General features: G+C 38.5%; 1 protein-coding gene across 9 annotated transcripts in view; it reads right to left on the bottom strand.

The window, feature by feature from the left end:
• MAGI2 (membrane associated guanylate kinase, WW and PDZ domain containing 2) overlaps positions 1-20,824 on the bottom strand; it is a 743,930-nt gene that overhangs the window by 237,062 nt on the left and 486,044 nt on the right. For all 9 annotated transcript variants that reach the window (XM_064505113.1, XM_064505115.1, XM_064505117.1 and 6 more), the window contains exons 4-5: positions 13,956-14,171; positions 4,856-5,069 (exon numbers count right to left, since the gene is read on the bottom strand). In XM_064505113.1, the coding sequence (XP_064361183.1) occupies positions 4,856-5,069; positions 13,956-14,171 (430 nt within the window). The remainder of the gene's footprint in view (positions 1-4,855; positions 5,070-13,955; positions 14,172-20,824) is intronic.

The following is a 20,824-nucleotide window of genomic DNA, read 5'->3' as shown; positions in this document are numbered from 1 at the left end:
GACAACCAGAAGATTTGCTTCAGAAGTGGACTCATGATCTAAACTTACATGCTACTTTAGATGTACCCTTGGATATCCTAGCGCATCTTTACTGGCAGAAGCATGAACATTTTTAGGCAACTGAATTCTGCCCTTATCTTAGGACAGGATGAATCAACCTCTGGAGATAATTCTCTCTCTCCATTGACCACGGGAGTCCTGGCAGCTGCTTTATACTAGATACCCTATGTTAGATGGCAAGCAAGTGAGCTGAATATTCTAGTTCATTAAATACAAAGAAGCAGAAAAATTATAATACCACTACAAAGTCCAGAAGAAAGGTGTTTGAAGAGGAGTTCTGCAGAGCAGCAGAGACCTTTGGGGGAAGACAAGAACCAAGAAACTGAGGAAAGACAATGGAATTGAGCTGGCAGTTCAACTTGGATGCCAGTATAGGTAAAAGCAGTAATTGAGAGCAAGGAAATATATACCACTAGCACAGATTGAGAATGTCTTTACAACATTAGAAGATAAGAGAAGAAAAATTTCAGCATCCCTCAGATTCTTTCCAGTTCCACCATCCTCCCATTCAAAATTAATCTGTCATGAGGCAAGGAACTGGTCTCAGCAGAAATAAACCAAAGGTGCCTGTCCCACTGTATGTCAGGCTGAGGTCCACAGAGCCTAAGAGATATGATCATTATTATGCCTGACCAAAATTAATCCACTAAAACATATAAATGTGGCACAAAAATTACAGACACCTAGGGTCAAATTCACAAGACCCCGATGATTCAGAATTGTCCAGAAGATAAGTCAAATACCGATAAAAGATGGTTTGTTCCCCAAAGAAGAGGAATCCCACCAGAACTGAACATTAAAACAACAAGTGAAAAAAGTCCATGGAAGGTTTGTCTTATTTTCTGTGGTAGCAGAAATAACCACACAACTAAAACATGGCAAATTTCAATAATATACACTGATACACTGATAATGTAACATACTTCCCAAAATAACAAGCTAGCTCATAAGAGTCTGGGTAATTATTGCAGGATATAGAAATAATATTGGACAGGTAGAAGGGCGCACTTCCACTTTAGTACTTTTAGTATCTTCCTGTATGAAAGACAGCTATCAAATTTAATGGTGTAGCCAGGCTAAACTAGTATATCCTGCTTTTTGATAGTGAACTGATGAAGCAAACAGGAACAACTAAATATATTGAAATTCTTGAGATAAGCATGATGCCTGGGTAAATATTTTGTTCCTGCAATCAAAAGTCTCTCCTACCTTAAAAACTACTAAGAAGAAATACTGATCCCATTGAAGTCAGTGGCAATATTCTTAGAAAAAAACTGGGTCAGGATTTTACTTTTCCAATTTGTAGCTCTACTTCTTTGCAGGTAACAACACCAGCTATATTCAAAAACTTAATGGGTGTTTTTTATTGTGAGAAGGAGAGTCCTTGGCAGAGGCCTATTTTATAGCTGTTTTGTAGTTTTTTATGGTGCTCTCTTAAAAAAAAGCAGCTTTAACAGCTAGAAGGATATTGCAACAGGTCCAAAAAATGATGGTGACTATAAGCCCAGGGAAGTGGGTGTCAACCTAGGAAGACACTGAGTATCTGTGAAATGCATTGGCAAGATGTTTGTTAAGCCTCATTTACTCTCCTAAAAATCACCACAAGGCAAAAAAGATGATCTCTTATATAGGTATCACAAAGGTTTAAGTCTATTCTAGACTTTTCTTCACTAACAAAACAATTGTTAATGTAGGGTAAGCAAAATAAACCAAATGTGCTTCTAATCAGCATAAGCAGCTTTTTCTATGGACTATGTATTGTTCTTGAGACTATTCATTAAGGATTACTTGTAGCTCAGCTTGACGAACTGTAGTTCTTCTCAGTTTATGGTCTTCTTACTCTCCCCACTCCCCTTCCAGAGAGCTCTGCTGCCTTTAAGTGCAGAGAGAGCTGGAGAGGGAGGCAAAACCAATTCTGCATTTTATACACAAAGAGTACAATATGTAAACAAGCTCTACGAGACTGTCTATAATGTATGATGTATGTGATAGAGCTTGATTTAGAGTTGTCTGACTTGAGTGAGGGCAGTATTAGAGGCTGACTATTCATGATAGCAGATGCACCCACAGACTCTTTGGTCCTTTTGTATTTATTTCAACAATGCACTGGGCTGACATAGCAAACATTGATTTCCTAAGATCCAACAAAGCGAATACCTGCTGACTTTGCTAGGACAACACAAGGCTTATTTCTCTAGGAGCAGAACCGGAGTCTTATTTGGTGCTATTCCAGTTTATATATAGTGTTTTAATTATGGCATGCTCTCATTAACATATGTTCTAAAACAAAGTAAAGGTAGGAGATGGACTCTTATTTGGGTGCCTGTATTTAAAAATTCAGATCCATATGTAAGGGAGGCTGGAAGGAGCCCAAGAAATCTACGTAAATAGCTCATCCTAAAAAAATAATGGTAAGCATTATGCAGGAGAAGGGATGCTCTTTCTGTTCTGTCTGTGAATGTTAACATAAGTAAACAGTGTCATGCACCTATGTCAAAAAAGAGAAAGAAAGTGAGAGACCTACCCATGCTCTAAAATACAACCATCCTCTGAGTCATCCAGTGAATCTGGTACCCGATTTTTTTTTCTCCTGCTAGACCTTGAGGCAGAGGAAATTCCTTCCAGTGTCATTTGGGAAATGCTAATTGGGCCATTAGTGATTAACGAATAAATAATAGTCTACAGTTATCCCTCTTCTTATGAAGTCACTCCTTTCTCTGTAAATCTGCTACACTGCCTCTGATGGGAGTTTTGATAAATGAACTCACCTACGAATTTTGAAGGTTAGTTTGAGATGAATGTATGACAATGCTGTCTTGAGATCGATGTTCTTTGGGTGTACCTGTGACAACCCAGAACTCAAGGGTACTTACTGCTTGAAGTCCTTCTTAGGATTTAAATGCACAATTTACAAGATCCTCAAATAAAGTAATAAAAGATGCTGCCTAGTATGACTTCTTTTTCACCCATTGTGATGTACATTTTAAAAATGTTTGGTTTTGATCTATTATTTAATAATCTAGTACAATCTTTACTACTGTTCGGGGAGATGTTGTTAGACAAATAGGTTTTTGTTGTCTTTTTATCTTTCCGTTTTTTTGCGAAAGCAAATGGAGTCTCTTTATGCCATTAACCAAAGTGACTTGTAAACAAAGAGGCAATTTAACAGCATCCCGACAGCATTACACTCCAACTTAACCCTGTGAGGACTGTACAATGTGAAAACTCAAGCAATCAAAGAGTTGTTACTTTGTTGGGAATCTATTAAATAATGTTGTATCTTTACAGATCTGTAATTGCACTTTTTTGCAATTAGATTATTCAAGAATATAATTCCAAAGGCAAGGAGCCCTTGTTACATTCTTTCTATCCAGTCTGTACCTCTGATTGATTTCTCTGCTTTACATAACATTCATTTAGTGGAAGTGAATCATGGGTATTGTCAGAACCACTACAGTAAACCAGAGCATTTCCAGTGAAGGAAGTAAGCTGTAACATCAAAGGAATTTGAGGAGTGCAATAGCTGCTCTGTGGAGCAGCAGGGTTATTCAAATTCACTGTATTTCACTACAAAATATGTATTTATTTTTGATTAAATTGTATGCTGTAGTACTTACCACTATCACAGCTTGGTGTGTTAGTGCTAAAAAAACCTACTCTGAAACAAAATGCACCTCACAGATCATACAGCTTTTGTTGCATCAAGTAAAATAAAAGTGCCACATAATTCAGTCTGTTCTCTGTCAGAGCATTCAGTATGTGCAGAAAAATTACATTTGGGAGTGAGAAGTGAGGTTAAGAAGGAAACAGGTTTGAGCTAGCCCTGAGGTGATCTCAGTTCTTGTCTGTTTGCTTGGGCAAAGTTACTATGATTATTCTTTTTCTAGAATAAGCATATATTTGCTTATTTCAGCAAAGACACTTAAGTGTCAACAGTTTCTGCTCTTTTCAGCCTTGCATACCCCAGAAGCATGCCAATGTTCATGATAAAATATATGCACAAACATTATTCTTCTTACCATTTAATTACACTTTATTCAACAATTCCTTTAAGCAAACATAAATGCTACTGCTTTCTCTTTAAGTAGTGTTGTACTGATTTGGGGGGTTTCCTTTCTCTTTGTGATGGAACATGAGCTAATGTCAACTCACTGATTTCCTCTGTTCTTATTCTGGTGATGCATATTAGTGACTGCATTTAGAGAAGAAGGAACTTTCATATCCATTAACTCAATGAGTTTGCTAATTAGCAACAGTAACAATAGGAATGTATAGACTACCAGGAGGACAAAGGTTCTATGCATAATGAATCCTCCTTATTGTCCACTCATCTCTTTTATTATTTCTAAATATCACATGGTCTCCCTATAGTACATAATAGCTAGCTTTATGCTTCCTATCTTTCTTCTCTTAAATTGGCTAAAATCTCAGTCCCCTCCCCCTCAGCCCACATAAGGAAACAAGAATCCAGGGATTGTGCAAATCTCCCATGAACATCAGAACAGCACAAAAGCCTCGCTTTTGATAGAAGACACAACAGCTTTAATTGCTGCCATCAAAGTGCTACACTGTCCAGTTACTGCTCTTAAAAAACCAGCATGCTTCAACATATGTCAATAATGTAGGGTTGCTACCACTTCTCAGCAGCCTTGATTGACAACCAGAACATTCCTGCTGTTTTGGTGGAGAGGACCTTGATCACTGCTTTCTGCAATGCTCCACTCCACTGTACAAACCGATTCCCCACCCAGTTAAAAACGGTATGTGTGATAAAAAGAGAAGAAATAAGACTCACTCAATAAAGTAGACTTCCCCTTTGTCTGTATAAGCCATTTCCCAATTATCAGGCAACGGGCCCAAATCATCATTCTCTTCAGGTTTTGTCTGCTTCGTTATATCCATATCCTCCTTTGCTTCTTCAGGCTGAGTATATCCTGGTGCAGGACAAGGTTGGGTGGAAGATACCTCCCCTGAGACACCTGTACTCTTCTCTTCATGTTCACTTGATTCTACGAGAGAAGAAAAATTACAGTTTTTGGATATCTAAGTAAACGGTGGAGGATTTACTGTGTGCCATCTCCAAGCAATATGCTATGAACTGCAAGTCTTGAAATAAAGGGAAAAATTCTGTTGGACTTACACAGGGGGTCCCTCCAATGATGCATTCTATCTGGATCACAATATGAGAAAATAAAACAACAAAAACAAACCAAAACAAAAAACTAATAAAGAGCTACGAAACAAGTCAAAGAGTTCTGGATCATTCTGCCCAGGAGTCCTTCCAGACCAGCAGTTAGCACTGAGCAGAAGGTGGATTTCTATCCAGCAGCACTACCATCTTGTGTCTCATAGCTTCACAGCTTTTTAAACTGTACACCCATAAAGTAAATATCCTGCTGTTTTACTACAGAAAACAGATCCTTTTCAATTAAGAAAGCATATACACTCATTGCTTTTCTTATATCTATAGATGGCAAAGAAATCAATAGGACAATCTTGCAACTCATAGCAATGTATATAAAGTGGTTGGGATTTCATTACTGGTATCATCTGTGGGAGGCTTAGTTTCCCACAGCCAGTACTAAGTACTTCCTATACATCTCACTGTGTTCCAGAACATATTCAGGAAGGAGCCTTCCTTCCCTATGCCTTTTTAAAGTACTTGATCTTTCACTCTTTATTGATTCTACTTTCCATAAAGTCAGAAATCAGGTTGTTTCCCTTTGTTTTCCAACAGTACCTCTGCCACTCTTAGTTCCCACAGCTCAACCCAGGCACTCCTAGCTAAAAAAGTGCATTAGAACACAGCAACAGCTGTTAAAATGGCAGCTGAACAGAAACTAAGACGAAACCACAAATGTACCTCTGCTAAATAGGGAGCAGATATGCAATACTAGGAGTCTAAATGCTCATTTATCCACACTGTTGAATAGTTGCCTCCACTTGTGGATTCTACATGCTCACCTGCATGAACAAGTATTACATAGAAGAGCTTCCATGCACACAGCTAGTATGACAGTAGAGAAGACACAAACATTTCTTGACTAGTACTAGTTGAAACAGAGGATGCTTGAGAGAACTTGTACTAGCAAAGAAACAGAGATTTCTTCACCCTCAGAGGTGAATAAATTTGACTGATATTGATAAGAAGCAGAAGACCAAACGCAGATTTCACAATGTGGGAAGGAAGGGAAGCTAATAATACATGACGCATAAAAAACAAGGCATTTAGTGCTCTTTTTGCTTCAGTCACTACTGAAAAGATTACCCATGATTAAATGACTAACATAATTGATGTCAGCAATAGGAGTAAAGAACTCAGATTAGAGTAGGCAGAGAACAGGTCAGATACCAATTGGCAGAGCCTGATGAAATGAAACCTAGAGTATTGAGGGAACCAATGAAGCAGAATCACAGTTAGTAGTGACTACACCATTGAGACTTTTTAGAGAAAGGAAGACTAGAAGGGACAGACACAGTCCTGGTTTAAACAAAGTATCTAGGATTTAGGTTTTTAGATAGTTTCATATTCTTAAATTCTGGGCACAAAACTTCCCTTTGAATTACGGCAATAGGCCATTAGGCCATAATATCTTTTTGTAAAAGAGGGTTAAGGAATTGTAACTTCACTAGAACCTTCAATCTATTTTTAATTCATAGAAGGATGGCAGGACCAGCAATCAAACCACCTACATGTAAGCTCTTCAAAGGTGATAAGTAATTGTCAAAATTTATCAAGAAGGAATTGTGCCAAGCTAATCTTATTTCTTTTCATGACAGGGTAACAGGTGTTGTTACTTGGGGAGAAATGGTAGACATATCTTGATGTTAAAAAACAGTGATGCATACAGCCTTTTAGAATAGTGTGAAAAAAATCTAGACCACGGTGATACTTACGGCTCTCCAGCCATATGCAGCTCATGTGCTGTTTAAACGGAAGTCATACTCAAGCTATGGGTGATTACTACTATTGTCTGCTGTCAGGAAATGTGAATCTCTCTGGCTGTGGGAGGAAATAAATTAGCAAGAGACTCAAATGCAAGTTTTGTTCAGCTGAATCCCACAACAGAGTAGTGGGATCACAGGGGAGCTGAAGTCACCTCCTCCTTATCTAATACTCCCAAATTCCCATCTCCTTGGCTTTCCAAAGTACATGGCATATGGCTGATGCAAAAGACCACAGTCAGCTGCACAAACACAAGGTGGGGAAAAACTCCCCAGGCAGAAATTCTATTGAAAATGCAATGAAGGTTTGGGGATGCGTGAGGGACCTCTAACCATCACTCTCAGTCAAATATAATATTATTGCAAAAAAAAGCAAACGTCATAATAGGTAGGAAGGGTAAGCCTATGCAACACATGTCCTTCCACCTTCACCTACAGTAAGGTATCAGCAGAAGTACTGTGCTCAGTTTCAAGGACTTTATTTCAAGGGAAATTGGAAACAGTTCAGAGGACAGCAACAAAAATGAGCAGAAATATGGAAAGATCGAAGAACTGGTCTTTTTAGCCTTGAGAAGAAAAGACTGATGGACAGAGGAAACATTTTTAAATAAGTAAAAGGTTTCTGCAAAGCAGAGTGGATAGGTGGTCTCCATGTCCCCTGAGAATAGGAAGATGCTATTGCCAATAAGTTCTTTTTTTTGCTACTTTTGCAAAGCGAAAGGGAGTTCTCATCTGTCTCAAGTATCATTGACAGATCTGTCAGCTATATTCCTGAGACTATCCACAGTCTTGAGCACATTCTTACTGCAGGAATGATGCTGTAAAGACTAAACTGAGGCAAGATGTGAGGCTACAAGGTATGTGTGCCTGTAGTAGAACAACTAAATTTGTAGCATAGGTGCATCCATGCACCATGGCAGTACACAGGCGTGGCAACATTGCTGTGTTTTAGGATTTTAACATGAGATCTGTAAAATGTATTAGCTTTCTCAGGATCTTGTTTTCAACAGGTCAGATGAGGTCAAGCTCTTGACTTTCAGTAAATATATTAACAAATTCCAGCCACCATTGTGGCAGAGCAAATGTGAAAACACGAGCCTTGAGGATTAGAAGAAATATCCTGAGCTTGTCTCAGATAGAGATTGCTATCAAAATATGGAGGGAAAACAGGAACCCAACATGTATTTAACCACCTAAAAATATAATTATTTTAAAGCCAATCTCATGACTTATTAATTCCTGGATCATTAGTTTTAATAACTTGTTTTGGTAATAATAGAAGAGACATCCTGATGACTAAAAACCAACCAATTAAGGCAGAATTACCTAATGCCATTTAATAACATTTAATTTAACACAATAGACATTCCAGTCATTAGTTATTTGGAGTGCAGCACTATGCTGTCATTTTATATCACATATTTTGTTATACATATCTATCAATCATTCACTTATTCCAACTAAAGTGGATATTCACCTTTCTGATTTTCATTCTGTTAATATATATTCATACATAGTATTTGATTTGATAAAAAGCAGGAGTTACGGTTAAAAATTAGTAGTGTCTTAAATACACAAATAAAGTTTGAAATATAGTAACACATTTCAAGAGCATAAATATTTGCCTTCAAGTAACATGTGAGATAAACAGACCCTAAAACTGTACCATAGTATGTGACCAGAAATATATTTGTCACTAAAAAACCAATCAATTGACTTTACATCAAATGAAATAGCTTACTAGAGGTACTGTCTCACCACAAAACAGATTACATGGTTGAGTTTTCAAAAGCAATTTAGTGTAGTATCTCAGTAGTGAGTGTTCTGCGAAGTGACAGAAGAGGCAACGGCAAAGCACCAGCAAGTTACTGCATATCTGAAACACAGTTAACTTTGGGGAGAAGATAATGTGCGTATCAAAAATACTAATACTGTTAAGTACTGTAAGTTGATCTCTGTAGTACTCCAATATCAGCAGTTGTGTGAGATGACATATTCTCTGTACAGCTCTTGGATAATATAGTGACTTTTTTTTCCGAATAATGGTAGTTATGTTTTGGTAGCCCCAGAATTTGAGCCTTCACCCAACATGTCACTTGCATTTTAAACTGTTTCTATTATTTATAGTCTAACACTTCAAATTTGCCATCTAGACACGTAAAAGGACCATGCCACTTTGTTCTGTTATTTTATTGCTTCAGATGATTAGTGCAGTAAAGCTTAAAAACTTATTTTCTTCCAAAAGAATCAACCCAGATGACCTAAGCAACAGCAGCAGAGAACAAATGAAAGGAAATATTATTACATATTCATTTATGAAGTGGTTTAAGCAGCTCTGAAGAACATATATTGCAGCTCTTGATTGTATCTAAACGAGCAATTTGTCAAGTCCTGCACAGAATCACAGAACGGTTGAGGTTGGAAGAGGCATTTAGAGATCGTCTAGTTCAACCCCCCTGACTCAAGCAGAGCCACCTACAGCAGGTTGCCCTGGACCCTATGCAAGTGGCTTTTGAATATCTCCAGATGGAGACTCCACAACCTCTCTGAGCAACCTGCTCCAGTGCTCAGTTACCCTCACAGTAAAAAAGTTTTTCCTTATGTTCAAACAGAACTTCCTGTGTTTCAGTTTGTGTTCCACAGGAAACAGTCCATCCCTTTAAATAATTATGGGATACAAGAATTGTTCAACTGTTGTCTGCTGAGCTTCATGCCTCTATTTTCTTACGAAAATACCACTCTTCAGAAAGTTGCTGCGTCCTGCTGGAGGAAATCCCATGTTGCCCCTGTGTAAGGCAACACTTTCCTTTCCTGCAGAGCTGTAGCCAGATTTGGGCTTTGGTGCTTTGCATAGAGGCACTGTTCCCACTGAAATCTAACACAGTAAGAACTAGGAGCTGATGCAGGGAAAGGAAAATGGGAGAGAAGGAGATCGGGGGAGCACAGGTTATTTTGTAGGTCATACTATGTGGCTTAATTGTGATAAGTTGAATTTAGATAAACACCTATAGTAAAAATGTCAATGGATACCGAGTTATGTATTTTTTAAAATCTCATGGCTCTTGCATACTCCTTTATTTTCTTGCCTATGGCTGCCTTTGCTGTGTAATAACAAGAGAGTAAGTCCACACAGCTCTCTGGGACTACTGCACCTCACAGGGTGATTGACAGCATTGGGACTTTAGCCTTTTGCTTCATTATCAACCTAAGGCATGCAATGATTCTTCTGAAATGCACTCTATGTCATATCTTATCCCTCAATTAATTTTGAGCCTGCCAGAAATTTCATTCTCTGGGTACAACTTATCATTGTTCAAGTAATGTCAGAATAATACACATACATAAGCATTCTTTCAACTTCAGAATGGTTCTTCAGAGTTTGGAAGAAAATAAACATATAATCAGTCAGAAGTGTGAAGCAAATGTGACATGGCCAACAGTGTCAAATCATGATGCTGGCTGTGAAGGAGACTGGCTTAATCCTTTGCAGGTTCCAACAACAGCGAATGTCTTACAAGCTGCAGTTTGATCAACAATCTTTTTACCTCTGTCATCAAACCATCAGTTTTGCAGAAATTGTTAATTTCAAGGCAGTGCCCATCAGGAAAGGCTTCTCAGGTGAAGGATTTCTTGTCCAAACCAGAGAATGGCAGAGATCGAACCCAGAAGAGCCAGGAGTCTAGTAGTGTGGGCAACTGCATTAAATGTGAGAAACCCAACACTAACTCTAGACTCTTGATCGTCACTTAGCCATCCTAGTAGTTATTCTATAGACCAGGTGTCTTGTATGCTGCTTGGTCAATAGTAGAATTCTTTGTTTAAATTCAGCCAGCTAGGCTTCTGTGTTGCAGATGCCCTAAAATGGGTATCTCAAGTAACTATGTTCATTTACTCTTTGGAAGTGCCTCTTCTTATTTTTCAAGAGAAAAGGTTCATCAGATGTTTTACTTCAAACAAGAAGTAAAGCATTTAGGTATATAAATTGCAAAAATTCAGTGAGATAAATCCCATCTCCCAGTTAATAGTAATGCATGCTGAAAGAATGTATGCTGATCCAAGAGATGGAGGACTGCCTAAAATGACCAAAAGCCTCATCCTAAAGAAGTAGGAAAACTTCCTGTTGGCTTCTGGGCTGAGGACTAGTGACACAAATCAGATAGAGCAAACACGTTGAGCAGTACAAATTAAAAGGAAGACAATTATATATCATGCTTGAAGATCTTCAATCTGTCCATATAGAGCTGTCAGAGGGAAATCTGATGGCATAGGGAGCAAGGTATGTGGAAATATTGATGAAAAATAGATTCCTACTAATAAAGCTCAACAGGCACATAGATTATTTCCCCAGTCAGCAATTAGGAAATGGCATAAACTAAAATGAAAAATAAGACCAAAAGCAAAGATCTCTCCAACACAAATGTTCCTTATCGATTTCATAAAGACAGGTTAATTTTGTTGGATTCATCTTAGATCTGTTGCTACTTCAACCTAGCAGCCCTAGGTATTACAGCAGTCCTTTGCCTTGCTAGCGCTCTGATATCCTTGGCAGGTAATATGATGTTAAGTTGTTGAGCATCTATAAAAAATGTATCAATCTTTCAGCTGTCCCAAGAGTCCTGTATTCAAGAAAAGATTCCCTTTAGAAATGAGGCATTTAAAATAGAACACGCTGCCTAAAAGAACTTGAAATAACAAACATCCTGCCTTTGGTTGCTTCTGTATAAAGACTATACTGCTCCCTTCACCAGGGGTAGAGCCTCCCCCAAAACATTAGCACGCTTCAGTTTTCCTGATTGTTCAAAGGCACAGACTACAAATGCATATACGTTTTAGAGGCAGCTACGACTCTGTCAGCTCGCAGAGAAAATGACTACAGTAACAGGATCCGTGGGAGCTACATTCCCCAACAAAGACAACACAGCATGTATGTACAGAGCTGCTTTGCTACAATCCCCAAAGTCCTCAATCAGTGTAACTGCACAACAAAACGCTGCTTATGAAACCATGAGAGCCAGCACAGGCACCGCTTGTTCTGCTAGCCACACCTACAGGAATTACTTGGTGGGGGGCGAGCAGGGGAAGGCAGGGGGAGCGCTCTTACTCATGCGTTTCATTTTTTAACACCGCACATGCCAGTGGCTATTTCTTGGGTGCCGCCTAGTCATCCTCCACCTAGAATTTGCCTTTGAGAAGTGAGGGATAGGTGGACAACGCAAGGAGAATAGCAGGTACACATTTCCTCTTGATCCAGTTTGAACTGGAATATATCGCCCTAGAAATCGTGCCTCGGCAGTGGTGGGGTCCCTGGCACATCCTGAGTAACTGCAAAGAACGATTTCTGTAACGATTGCTACAATACACATCAGAGACCAAATCCTGCCTTTGCTTCCCTCGCTATGGAAGTATCCTGGCAACAGAGCCAGTGCTGATGCTTTATGTAAGGATTCGTCCTGGGTTTCATCCCTCTTTGCTTAGCTTAGCTGTGCAGGAAGGGGACTGAGTGTCAGAGTACTGCTGGCAGATACAACGTCGTGCGGAGGGAATAGGAAAGCTTCTACAGCACGTGATGGCAATGGCCGGAGAGAAATTCTGCAGGGCTCTGGAGGGCGGAGTGGGGAGAAGGCGCTCCACCCCTACACCTGCACGCTGCCCGCTTAGACATGGGGATGGATTCTGCCTGGGGGGTTTGCCCTTAAATGGTTACACTTTTTAGGGAACAAAAATAGAAAAACATGCAGCAAATATATCCATGAAGGAAAGATATTCAATTTGATATACTTTCTAATTAAGAGGAAAAAAAAGTACATATAAACTCAGGAGTATAAATATCCTTTTCACAGCATTTAGATTAGGGAACGGATTTATTGCTTTACATTAACCTATACATTTAGCGAACATGTAATATACCATTTTATCTTATCTGTATCATTGTCACTACAAGACTTCTACTTCAATCATTTGTTTCTGAATTTCTATGTTCGCCAAAGAGAGCTCAGAGTTATTTATCAAAGAGATATAAATGCCTGAATTCCTTAATATCCTAACCGAATAAAAAATGCTTAAATTTTCAGAATAAAAAAATGTTTAAATACTGTAAAATGGTGATTCTTGCTGAAATGTTTCAGGGGAAACTGATTACCTGCTTGGGAAAAGGATGAGCCAATATCTTGAGTTCTCTATTTCTGAAGAAGTATGATCCCAGGGGTAAAACAACAGCTACCTTTTAGGACTAGGCAACTGAGATCTTCATCAGCTTTGTGCAGGATCTGGAATATTGCTGAAAATGGTCCTATCTGCCTAGAAACTGAAGCAGGTTTCACAGAGCTTCCTGATCCTCAGGTGACAGTATTGGCAACTCAGTTTCACTGGCCCTGCCAAGAATTCATTAATAGGATGACAGCTTTGCTGTCATGACATAATATCTCTAAGATTTCATACTATTTTATAAAAGTTCACTTCATAATCTAGTGAATTATCTCGCGACCTAAAAGTATCACCATTTTAGAGAAAGGAAACCTGAAGCACAGAGATAGGATTCATTTGACCAAAATTATAGATATGTGTGTCTCAGCTACTTCTTTAGACTCCCTCTATAGCCAATGAAGAGAAATATGCACTTGTGATTGATTTCCTAGCCTAGAAATCTAAAACAGATCACATGAACTGTGTTCAGAAATAGATTTTTTTCTCTTCTGGCTATAAAGAGGGTTCAGGGTGACTAGCTTAGAGACAGATATCTTTACAGTAGCTGAGGTAAGTGAGATGACTTCCCAAAATGGAGGTTAAGTGGTTTGTTTTATGTTTGACAGGAATCCTATTATTCAGGATTCCTGGCTTCCAGTCTGCAAGGGCATTCTTACCTGAACATGAATATTCTCACTGCAAAACGAGATAACTGAGGACTCTGTGAATAACAGAAACACATTGCAAAGTAAGAAGGAAGAACAAACCTGGTGTTACTGTCATGTCATTTCCATTGACTACAGGTCTTTCTTCCTCTTCTTCCTCTGGTGGTTCAATACTCGTCTTCTCCATATTGCTCACAGACTTATTCCTTTTACGCTTGCCTTCAGCCCCAGGAGTGGCACCTGGAAGGATCTGATCTGTTACATTTAACAATAATGGAGCTGGTTCTGCTGGAGGCTTTGGGGTGCCGTAATAGTTGTCTGGAAAGAAAAGAAATGGAATAACATATACATTCACAGAATTACATCTACTTTGTCTTTTGGTTTAAATTAATGAGATCATGTGACATAGTACATCAGCTAATATAAAGATTAGTTTGAAATGTTATATGTGAGGTTAAAAATTCACTTTTCATGAAATTGTAATAGCTATTTTTAGTGGTAGCACTAGCGATCCAATCATGCACACAAATACATACTACATTAACTCTTCCTGAAATTCTAACAGGCTAAATCAGCATTTTTCTCATCTAAACAACAGACAAGCAGGAAGCATACTGAAGTTGTTTTTCATTTCAAAGCACTAGTTAGGACTAATCAGTTTTATAACATTTATACCACAATATAAGAGTTTCTGAAAGATCAAAGGGACCATAAAGGTATTGGATATTCACCCTATTATGTCATTTTCATACCCCCCAAATTCTCTTACCCAGCTAGGAAGCATATTATTGCTCAGTGATACAAAGATTCACAACAATAAGTAATGCCTGCACTACCTCACTTTTTGTATTTGTCGAATTTTTCTATTCATGAGCAAAGCTCCAGATTTGTAATAGTTAATGCTAATATATTTTCAAAGAAAGATGAAACCTTATGCTTTAGGGCTTAAAATTATCTCTAACTACTAAGAAATTCTGAGAAGACTTAGTGGCTGACAGATTACCCTCTATTTGTCTCATGGGAAGTTTCTGGCAACTTCTTATGAGTCATCCACTTCCTGTCTGGAGATTATTAGGTTAGATTGACCATGATCTGATCTGATCTGTCTGATCTGTATGTTTGAATTTCTAGCACATCCGGGCTCAAAACTGGTTTCCTAATAATACTTCAAATTTGTTTTTTAAAATATGGGTCTTTAGCAGGTCCTTTCCAGAAGCAAACATAAACAGTACTATGAGACATAAGGATATAAATATACCACTCATGCAAAGTTATCTTTTTTCTTGAGAAAGTGCATTTTCTGCATTATTTTGTCTTCAGAGAGGCAACAGTTCATGAGGAGAGCAGTGAACATGATGCTTCACAAGTAGATTGACAAGCAGTTAATATGGGAAACTAAAAATATTGTCCAGCTCTGAGGAACTTTTCCAAAAAAAAGCCCCTATGTAGGCTTGTTCAGTGCCAGTATACTCGGAGTTGCTGAAGGGATTTGTAAACCATATGACCAGGTTTAAATTCTCATCCTCAAATGCAAGGCTTCTGCACAAAGTAGTAGCAACTTACAGAAATGATTTTAACAATATATAGATGCAAAACAGACACAGAAATATATCTGAACAGCAAAGCATTAACGGTATATTTTGCAAGCAGCATAAAAATATTTCTGGTACTAGTATTCCTTTGTGTTTTGTTATGAAATATAATGTTCAGCCACAGTACCCCCTCAATACAGGTAAGTAACTGAGTAGTCTTACAACTACTGTATACTCTATGACTTTTCACAGTGGTTTAGCAGAAAGTTATTCAGAGCAGATGTTTCTGTAATTGTAATGCACTAGGAAAATTTACTGTGTTAAATGGCCCTCATATTCATTCTGGTCTTCAGAGATGGCAAAATGAACAACTGACTTGCTAAAGATTTTCTTTTGATTTCATGAGATTTAACATGGAGCCCCGATGTCGGGGGGAATGAGTCCTGGCCGTGTATCGCTGCCTGCGAGCTGCTGAAGGCGACCTGCACTCCCACACTCTGCATCATGTTCCCCACACTCTCGGTGCTGAAGCAGGGGAGCAGAATTTGGGGTCTATGCGGGGAGAAGAAATCTACGCTGATCTGCTGTAAAACCATACCTCCAAAAAATGTCAAAATTAGGTCTCGTCACAATCAAACTTCTGAACTCTGGCAGGGCTTTGTATTTATAGTATTTGACAGTACCTGATAACAGATGGTTTTGAAGGCAATACTAAGTTGAAAAATCTACTTTCGTATTTCCTTAACAGTATGACATCTGTATTAGCAAAATTTGTGCCTGTAATGTTACATATTTTGAAAAAACAAGATTTAAAAGCCTCCAGTTTAAAAGTCTCCTCCCTAACCTATACCATTTTACCGTTTGAAAGTCTATCAGCGCCATAGCTGCCCTAAGCTTCATGAAATTTTTCCAGCGATTCCAGAAATAACAGTACACAAACCCAAAGGTTATAGGTCCTGTGTGATACAAAGGTGTAATTAAAAGTGCAGTACCTTGGCTATTTTGTGCTTCTTTTTTGATTTTGCCATTGTCATACAAAATCAAGTGTAGTACGAAAACTCTACTTTTTAAAGGTCAATGATATATTAAAGAATTCTGAAATACCACAGCTACCACATTTGTAAGCTAATGATAATATCCTGAATAGTAGATAAGAGGACAGATGCTAAAAGATGTTTTAAAGGAAGGATATACTCATTCTATTTTAGGAAATTACACTCTTTTTAAAAACACTCTTTTTAACTTAGACCTACTATATATTTTAGTAGGAGACAAAAGATTTATATAAATATAATATGTATCAAAACATGAGAAAGAAAACTGCACATTTAAGATTAGATGCCAAAGAGGATTTCAATCTTTCAGTTTCAAAATGAAAAAGCAATATAATTTCCACTTTCTGCCCTCTATCATAATGTTATTTTCCCCTTATATGATGAAGTAATGGTTGATTGAAACACGAGTCTTGCATTATTACTTGATTGATCTATCTATCTTAATTCACATATATGTATAAGCAGGGACAATAAAAATAAGAAATTGAACCGCAGCTATTGACATAATAAGCATACCAGAAAAATGATGAAAAGAATCAGGATAATTAGAGAGGAAAAATGTATTGGATGAGACACCCAGCCAGTTCAATGGAGGAGTGACACTGCATTAAAGAGAAGTTAAAATCAGTGTAAATTGTATCTTGTATTAAAAAGTTTCTCTGTGTTTTGAAATTCCATGCCAAAGCAGAAGTATAGCATTAGCGCTTACCATGTACTTCTCTACCTTGGTAGTAACATGCTGACCAAGCCAGTGAGGACACAAAACTTAATCATAATGGAAGACTAACTCTCATAAAAGCTGAGAAAATGTCATATCAAGGCATAATGTAGAGAATAAATGTTTAGATACCCTAAATAATTTTGTGGTAATGAGGTTTGGAAATTCTCTGAGAAAAGCAACAACTTTTGATCCTGCTTGAGCAAGGCACAGGGCCTGGTTCAAGATGTTACTGTTGAAACATAAGGTTCCTGCAGGAACAAAAAGCATACCAGAAATCATTTCAATTGTGTATAATTCTTATAAAGATGAATTAAATAAAAAAATAAAGTACACTAAAGGAAAGCATGAACCTCATGGTCAATGGAAGTCAAAAACCCAACAGTCAGGATATTTAAAAAAAGGAATAGAGCATAAAACAGCAAACACCTTTATAGCACTATACAAAATCACATAGGAGCCTCACTTCTGTATACCGGCTGCTGTTCTGGTCCTTGCCTCTCAAGACTTACATAGGGGAACTAAAGAAGGCCAATTAAATCTTGGAACTGCTTAAACTGATCTGGAGTTTTCAGCTTGAAAAGGGGACAACTGAAGGTAGATATGACAGATATCTATAAAATCATGAGAACCCTGGGAAAATGCCTAGAAAACAAATGAATGGATGCCTGATTTCTCACTACATGAGAACAAGGGGATGCCCAATGAAATTATCAGGTCTAAAATGCGCAAAAGAAGTGTTTTCCCACACAATACATAACAAAATGGTGTAATTCATTGTCAGATGTTGTTATGAATGCCAATGTTTTAGATGGGGTTGAAAAGCAATTAGACAAATTCGTAGGAGTAGTTCATGACAGTCTATTAAATGTAAGGGTACAAATTCTGATTCAGTAATTCCACACATTACAGATAGCTGGAGGGGGAAATATATCTCTCTGCATGCCTTCCCTGTTCTTGTATTTGATGCCTTACCATCTAGTACGGGGCAGTAATAGACACAGAATATGAGGCTACCATCTCCTTTGGTTTAACTGCTCTCTTACTCAGGTGTCTCCTTGCTGTACTTAAATGTGTGCATACTCCTCAGCCACCCCAGCACAGAAGTCAAGAGGTCGGTTTAAGCAAGCAGTGCTTAAACTAAGCTCTTTGGGCTAGACCTGACTAAAAGCCTTCATGCAGACAGGCAGTACAGAATGAGTATCTAATTGTGGAAAAGCTGTCATGTCTTAATCGGTCTCACTGCTGTGCCTGGTTGCCTTGGTGCTGCCAACCTACTTTTGAGTGCAGCTGAATAGCAAAGATGGTCTATCCCAACCTCTTTGACCTGATGCTGAAATGGCTTGGAATCCCTAACACCGTTACAATTATCAGGTGTCTTTGCCACCCCTAAGCTGTATGAGAAAAGGTATACCAGATTTTGCAAAGAGGAAGTCATATAAAATTACTGTGGAGGTTAATCCTGAAGAAAGAGACCAAATCAGAAAGTCAGAAATCAGGAGAGACACAAAAAGGGGAAAATTAGGAGGACAACACAGCTATATTTTTTCTTAACCTGATCTCATCTATTTCAAGAAGCAGTAAGACCTTTATTATATTGATGCAGTGTTTGATGATGAAGCAATAGATCCTAACTTGTTTCCTAAGAAATAGTAAGTCCTTACAGAAAACAAAAGTTACATTTTGGGTGGTAGTAAAGAAACAGAAGAATCATCATGTTGACATGTTAAGAAGAGTCAGATCTAGTGACGGCAAATATACTGATGCCATTCTCACTGCGATTGACACTGTGATCCCCATTACTAGAAGCAGATATTCCCACAGAGGCTTCCACAGTTTTGTGCTCTGTTTTGTGCTGCATCGTAAGGACCGGCCTATGTCCATGCGTGCTGCCAGGCCTTGTGGAGTGCCTGCACATCCATCCCAAGGAGACCAGCATAGCTCACCCTCTCCCCTTCAGCAAGGGACGGGCCGGAGGGATGGCCCAAGGTGCCTCCTCTGCGTCTCCTTCCTCCTCCATGGATCTGCCTGTCAGTGTGCCCCAGGAATGGAGAGGAGGGGGGCTTCCTGCTGGGTCCACCTCTCTGGCGATGGAGGAAGGTGCTCCCCCAGGTCCTGGTACTGGCCAGCCAGGAATTATCAGACCACTTTGGAGCAGGGACTATTGCTGCAATGGTCCCTGGCTCCTACCGTAGCCCTCTGAAGCCTCCCTAATCTCATCTAAGAAATGAAAAATTCTGCAATGCATGATAATATCACGATACTTTAAAAAGATAAATATTATGAAAAGGTAAAATGGTCGTGCCGAGGAATTAGGAGATTATAGCGAGAATGAACTATCACAGAGAAATTCAGAGATATGCCAGAGCCGAAAGATCTTAACATAAATACTTCCAGTGCTGGTATGGTTCAGATTCTGAGCCCAGAACTAGATACAAATTTCTTTTCACACTTATTTTTAGAGTGCAATGATACAATATCAAGCTACAAATACACCCCCAATTCTGCTTATTCAGCACCCTCATTTGGATTGCTCTCTCTGTACTGTTTATACAACTTTGAATTGTTTAAGTATTAGTCAAAATTGTGCAAGTCAGCCACATCTCTAGGAAATAAAAGACAAACCTTGTTTTTCAGTTATTAGAATGGTAATCACAAATTTTATCATGAATGTTAAATCTCTCCATATCCCTTTCGTGGTCAGTGACTGGTGATAATACATTAAGGGAAAAGTACTCTGAAGACTAATCATTGGTTGGATATATGAGGTAGATTCAATACTGTAACAGCTGACAAATACATGTGGAAAACAATTCATTGCAGTGGCACAAAGTTTTGGATAGGCAGCAGTTAATTTAATTTTTAAGTAAAATAATAACTGTGAATATTTTATTATTTGATTCAAAGATGGTAACTACATTTGTTAATGTCTAGAGGCCTAACGCATACCTCAAGAAGCAATCTGTTCAATTTTAGTCAATAACTAAGGAGTCTGAATACTATCTAAATGACAGTAAAAATATAATGAAAAAACATATTCTGGAAGCAACTAAAAAGTGTAACGTTAAGAATACATGGAGAACTAAAAGAATTCCCCATCCCTAGTGGCCCAGAGTTTGGAAGCCCTGGGTCATCAGGCTTGAGTTTGCTTGAGTCTGAGCCTAGACCTTGTTTTCTTTGATTTTACAGCCTTGAGCATTCTTTGGATGCAGTGTGTAGGCTTTGGGAAAGCTCCAGAAGATGGCAGAAAAGAAAGCCTGTGTTTTTGGTATTGCTTAGGGCAGGCCCAAGAACACTGGCAGTATAACCAGGACAAGCAGGGGTAGGATCATGAGTGTTTTTAGTCCTGCAAAGTTTCATGGCCAGCACTGCCCAAGTGAATAGGTTGCAGATACCTCCTTTAAAGGGTTTGGTATTGTGTGCAACAGACCTTGAAGACAGGTAGGATTCTTAAAACTCAGCCTCCATACACCTCCTAAACTCTGCATAGACCTCCAGTGGTCTGTGTGGATGCCTACAACAACCATGAGCTTACCTTACTGTGCTGTTAGATCCACCTTGCCATGGAAGTAGACAGGACTTGCTTGGTTTTGTAGAATACTTAGGTCCAATCAATCAACATTTCCTTAGGAAAGTATTTCATTTTAACCTTTCTGGTCACCTCTA

This window comes from Dromaius novaehollandiae, chromosome 1 (assembly GCF_036370855.1).
Source record: "Dromaius novaehollandiae isolate bDroNov1 chromosome 1, bDroNov1.hap1, whole genome shotgun sequence".
Classification (NCBI taxonomy): Eukaryota; Metazoa; Chordata; class Aves; order Casuariiformes; family Dromaiidae; genus Dromaius; species Dromaius novaehollandiae.
This window is presented reverse-complemented; position numbering and strand designations above follow the sequence as displayed.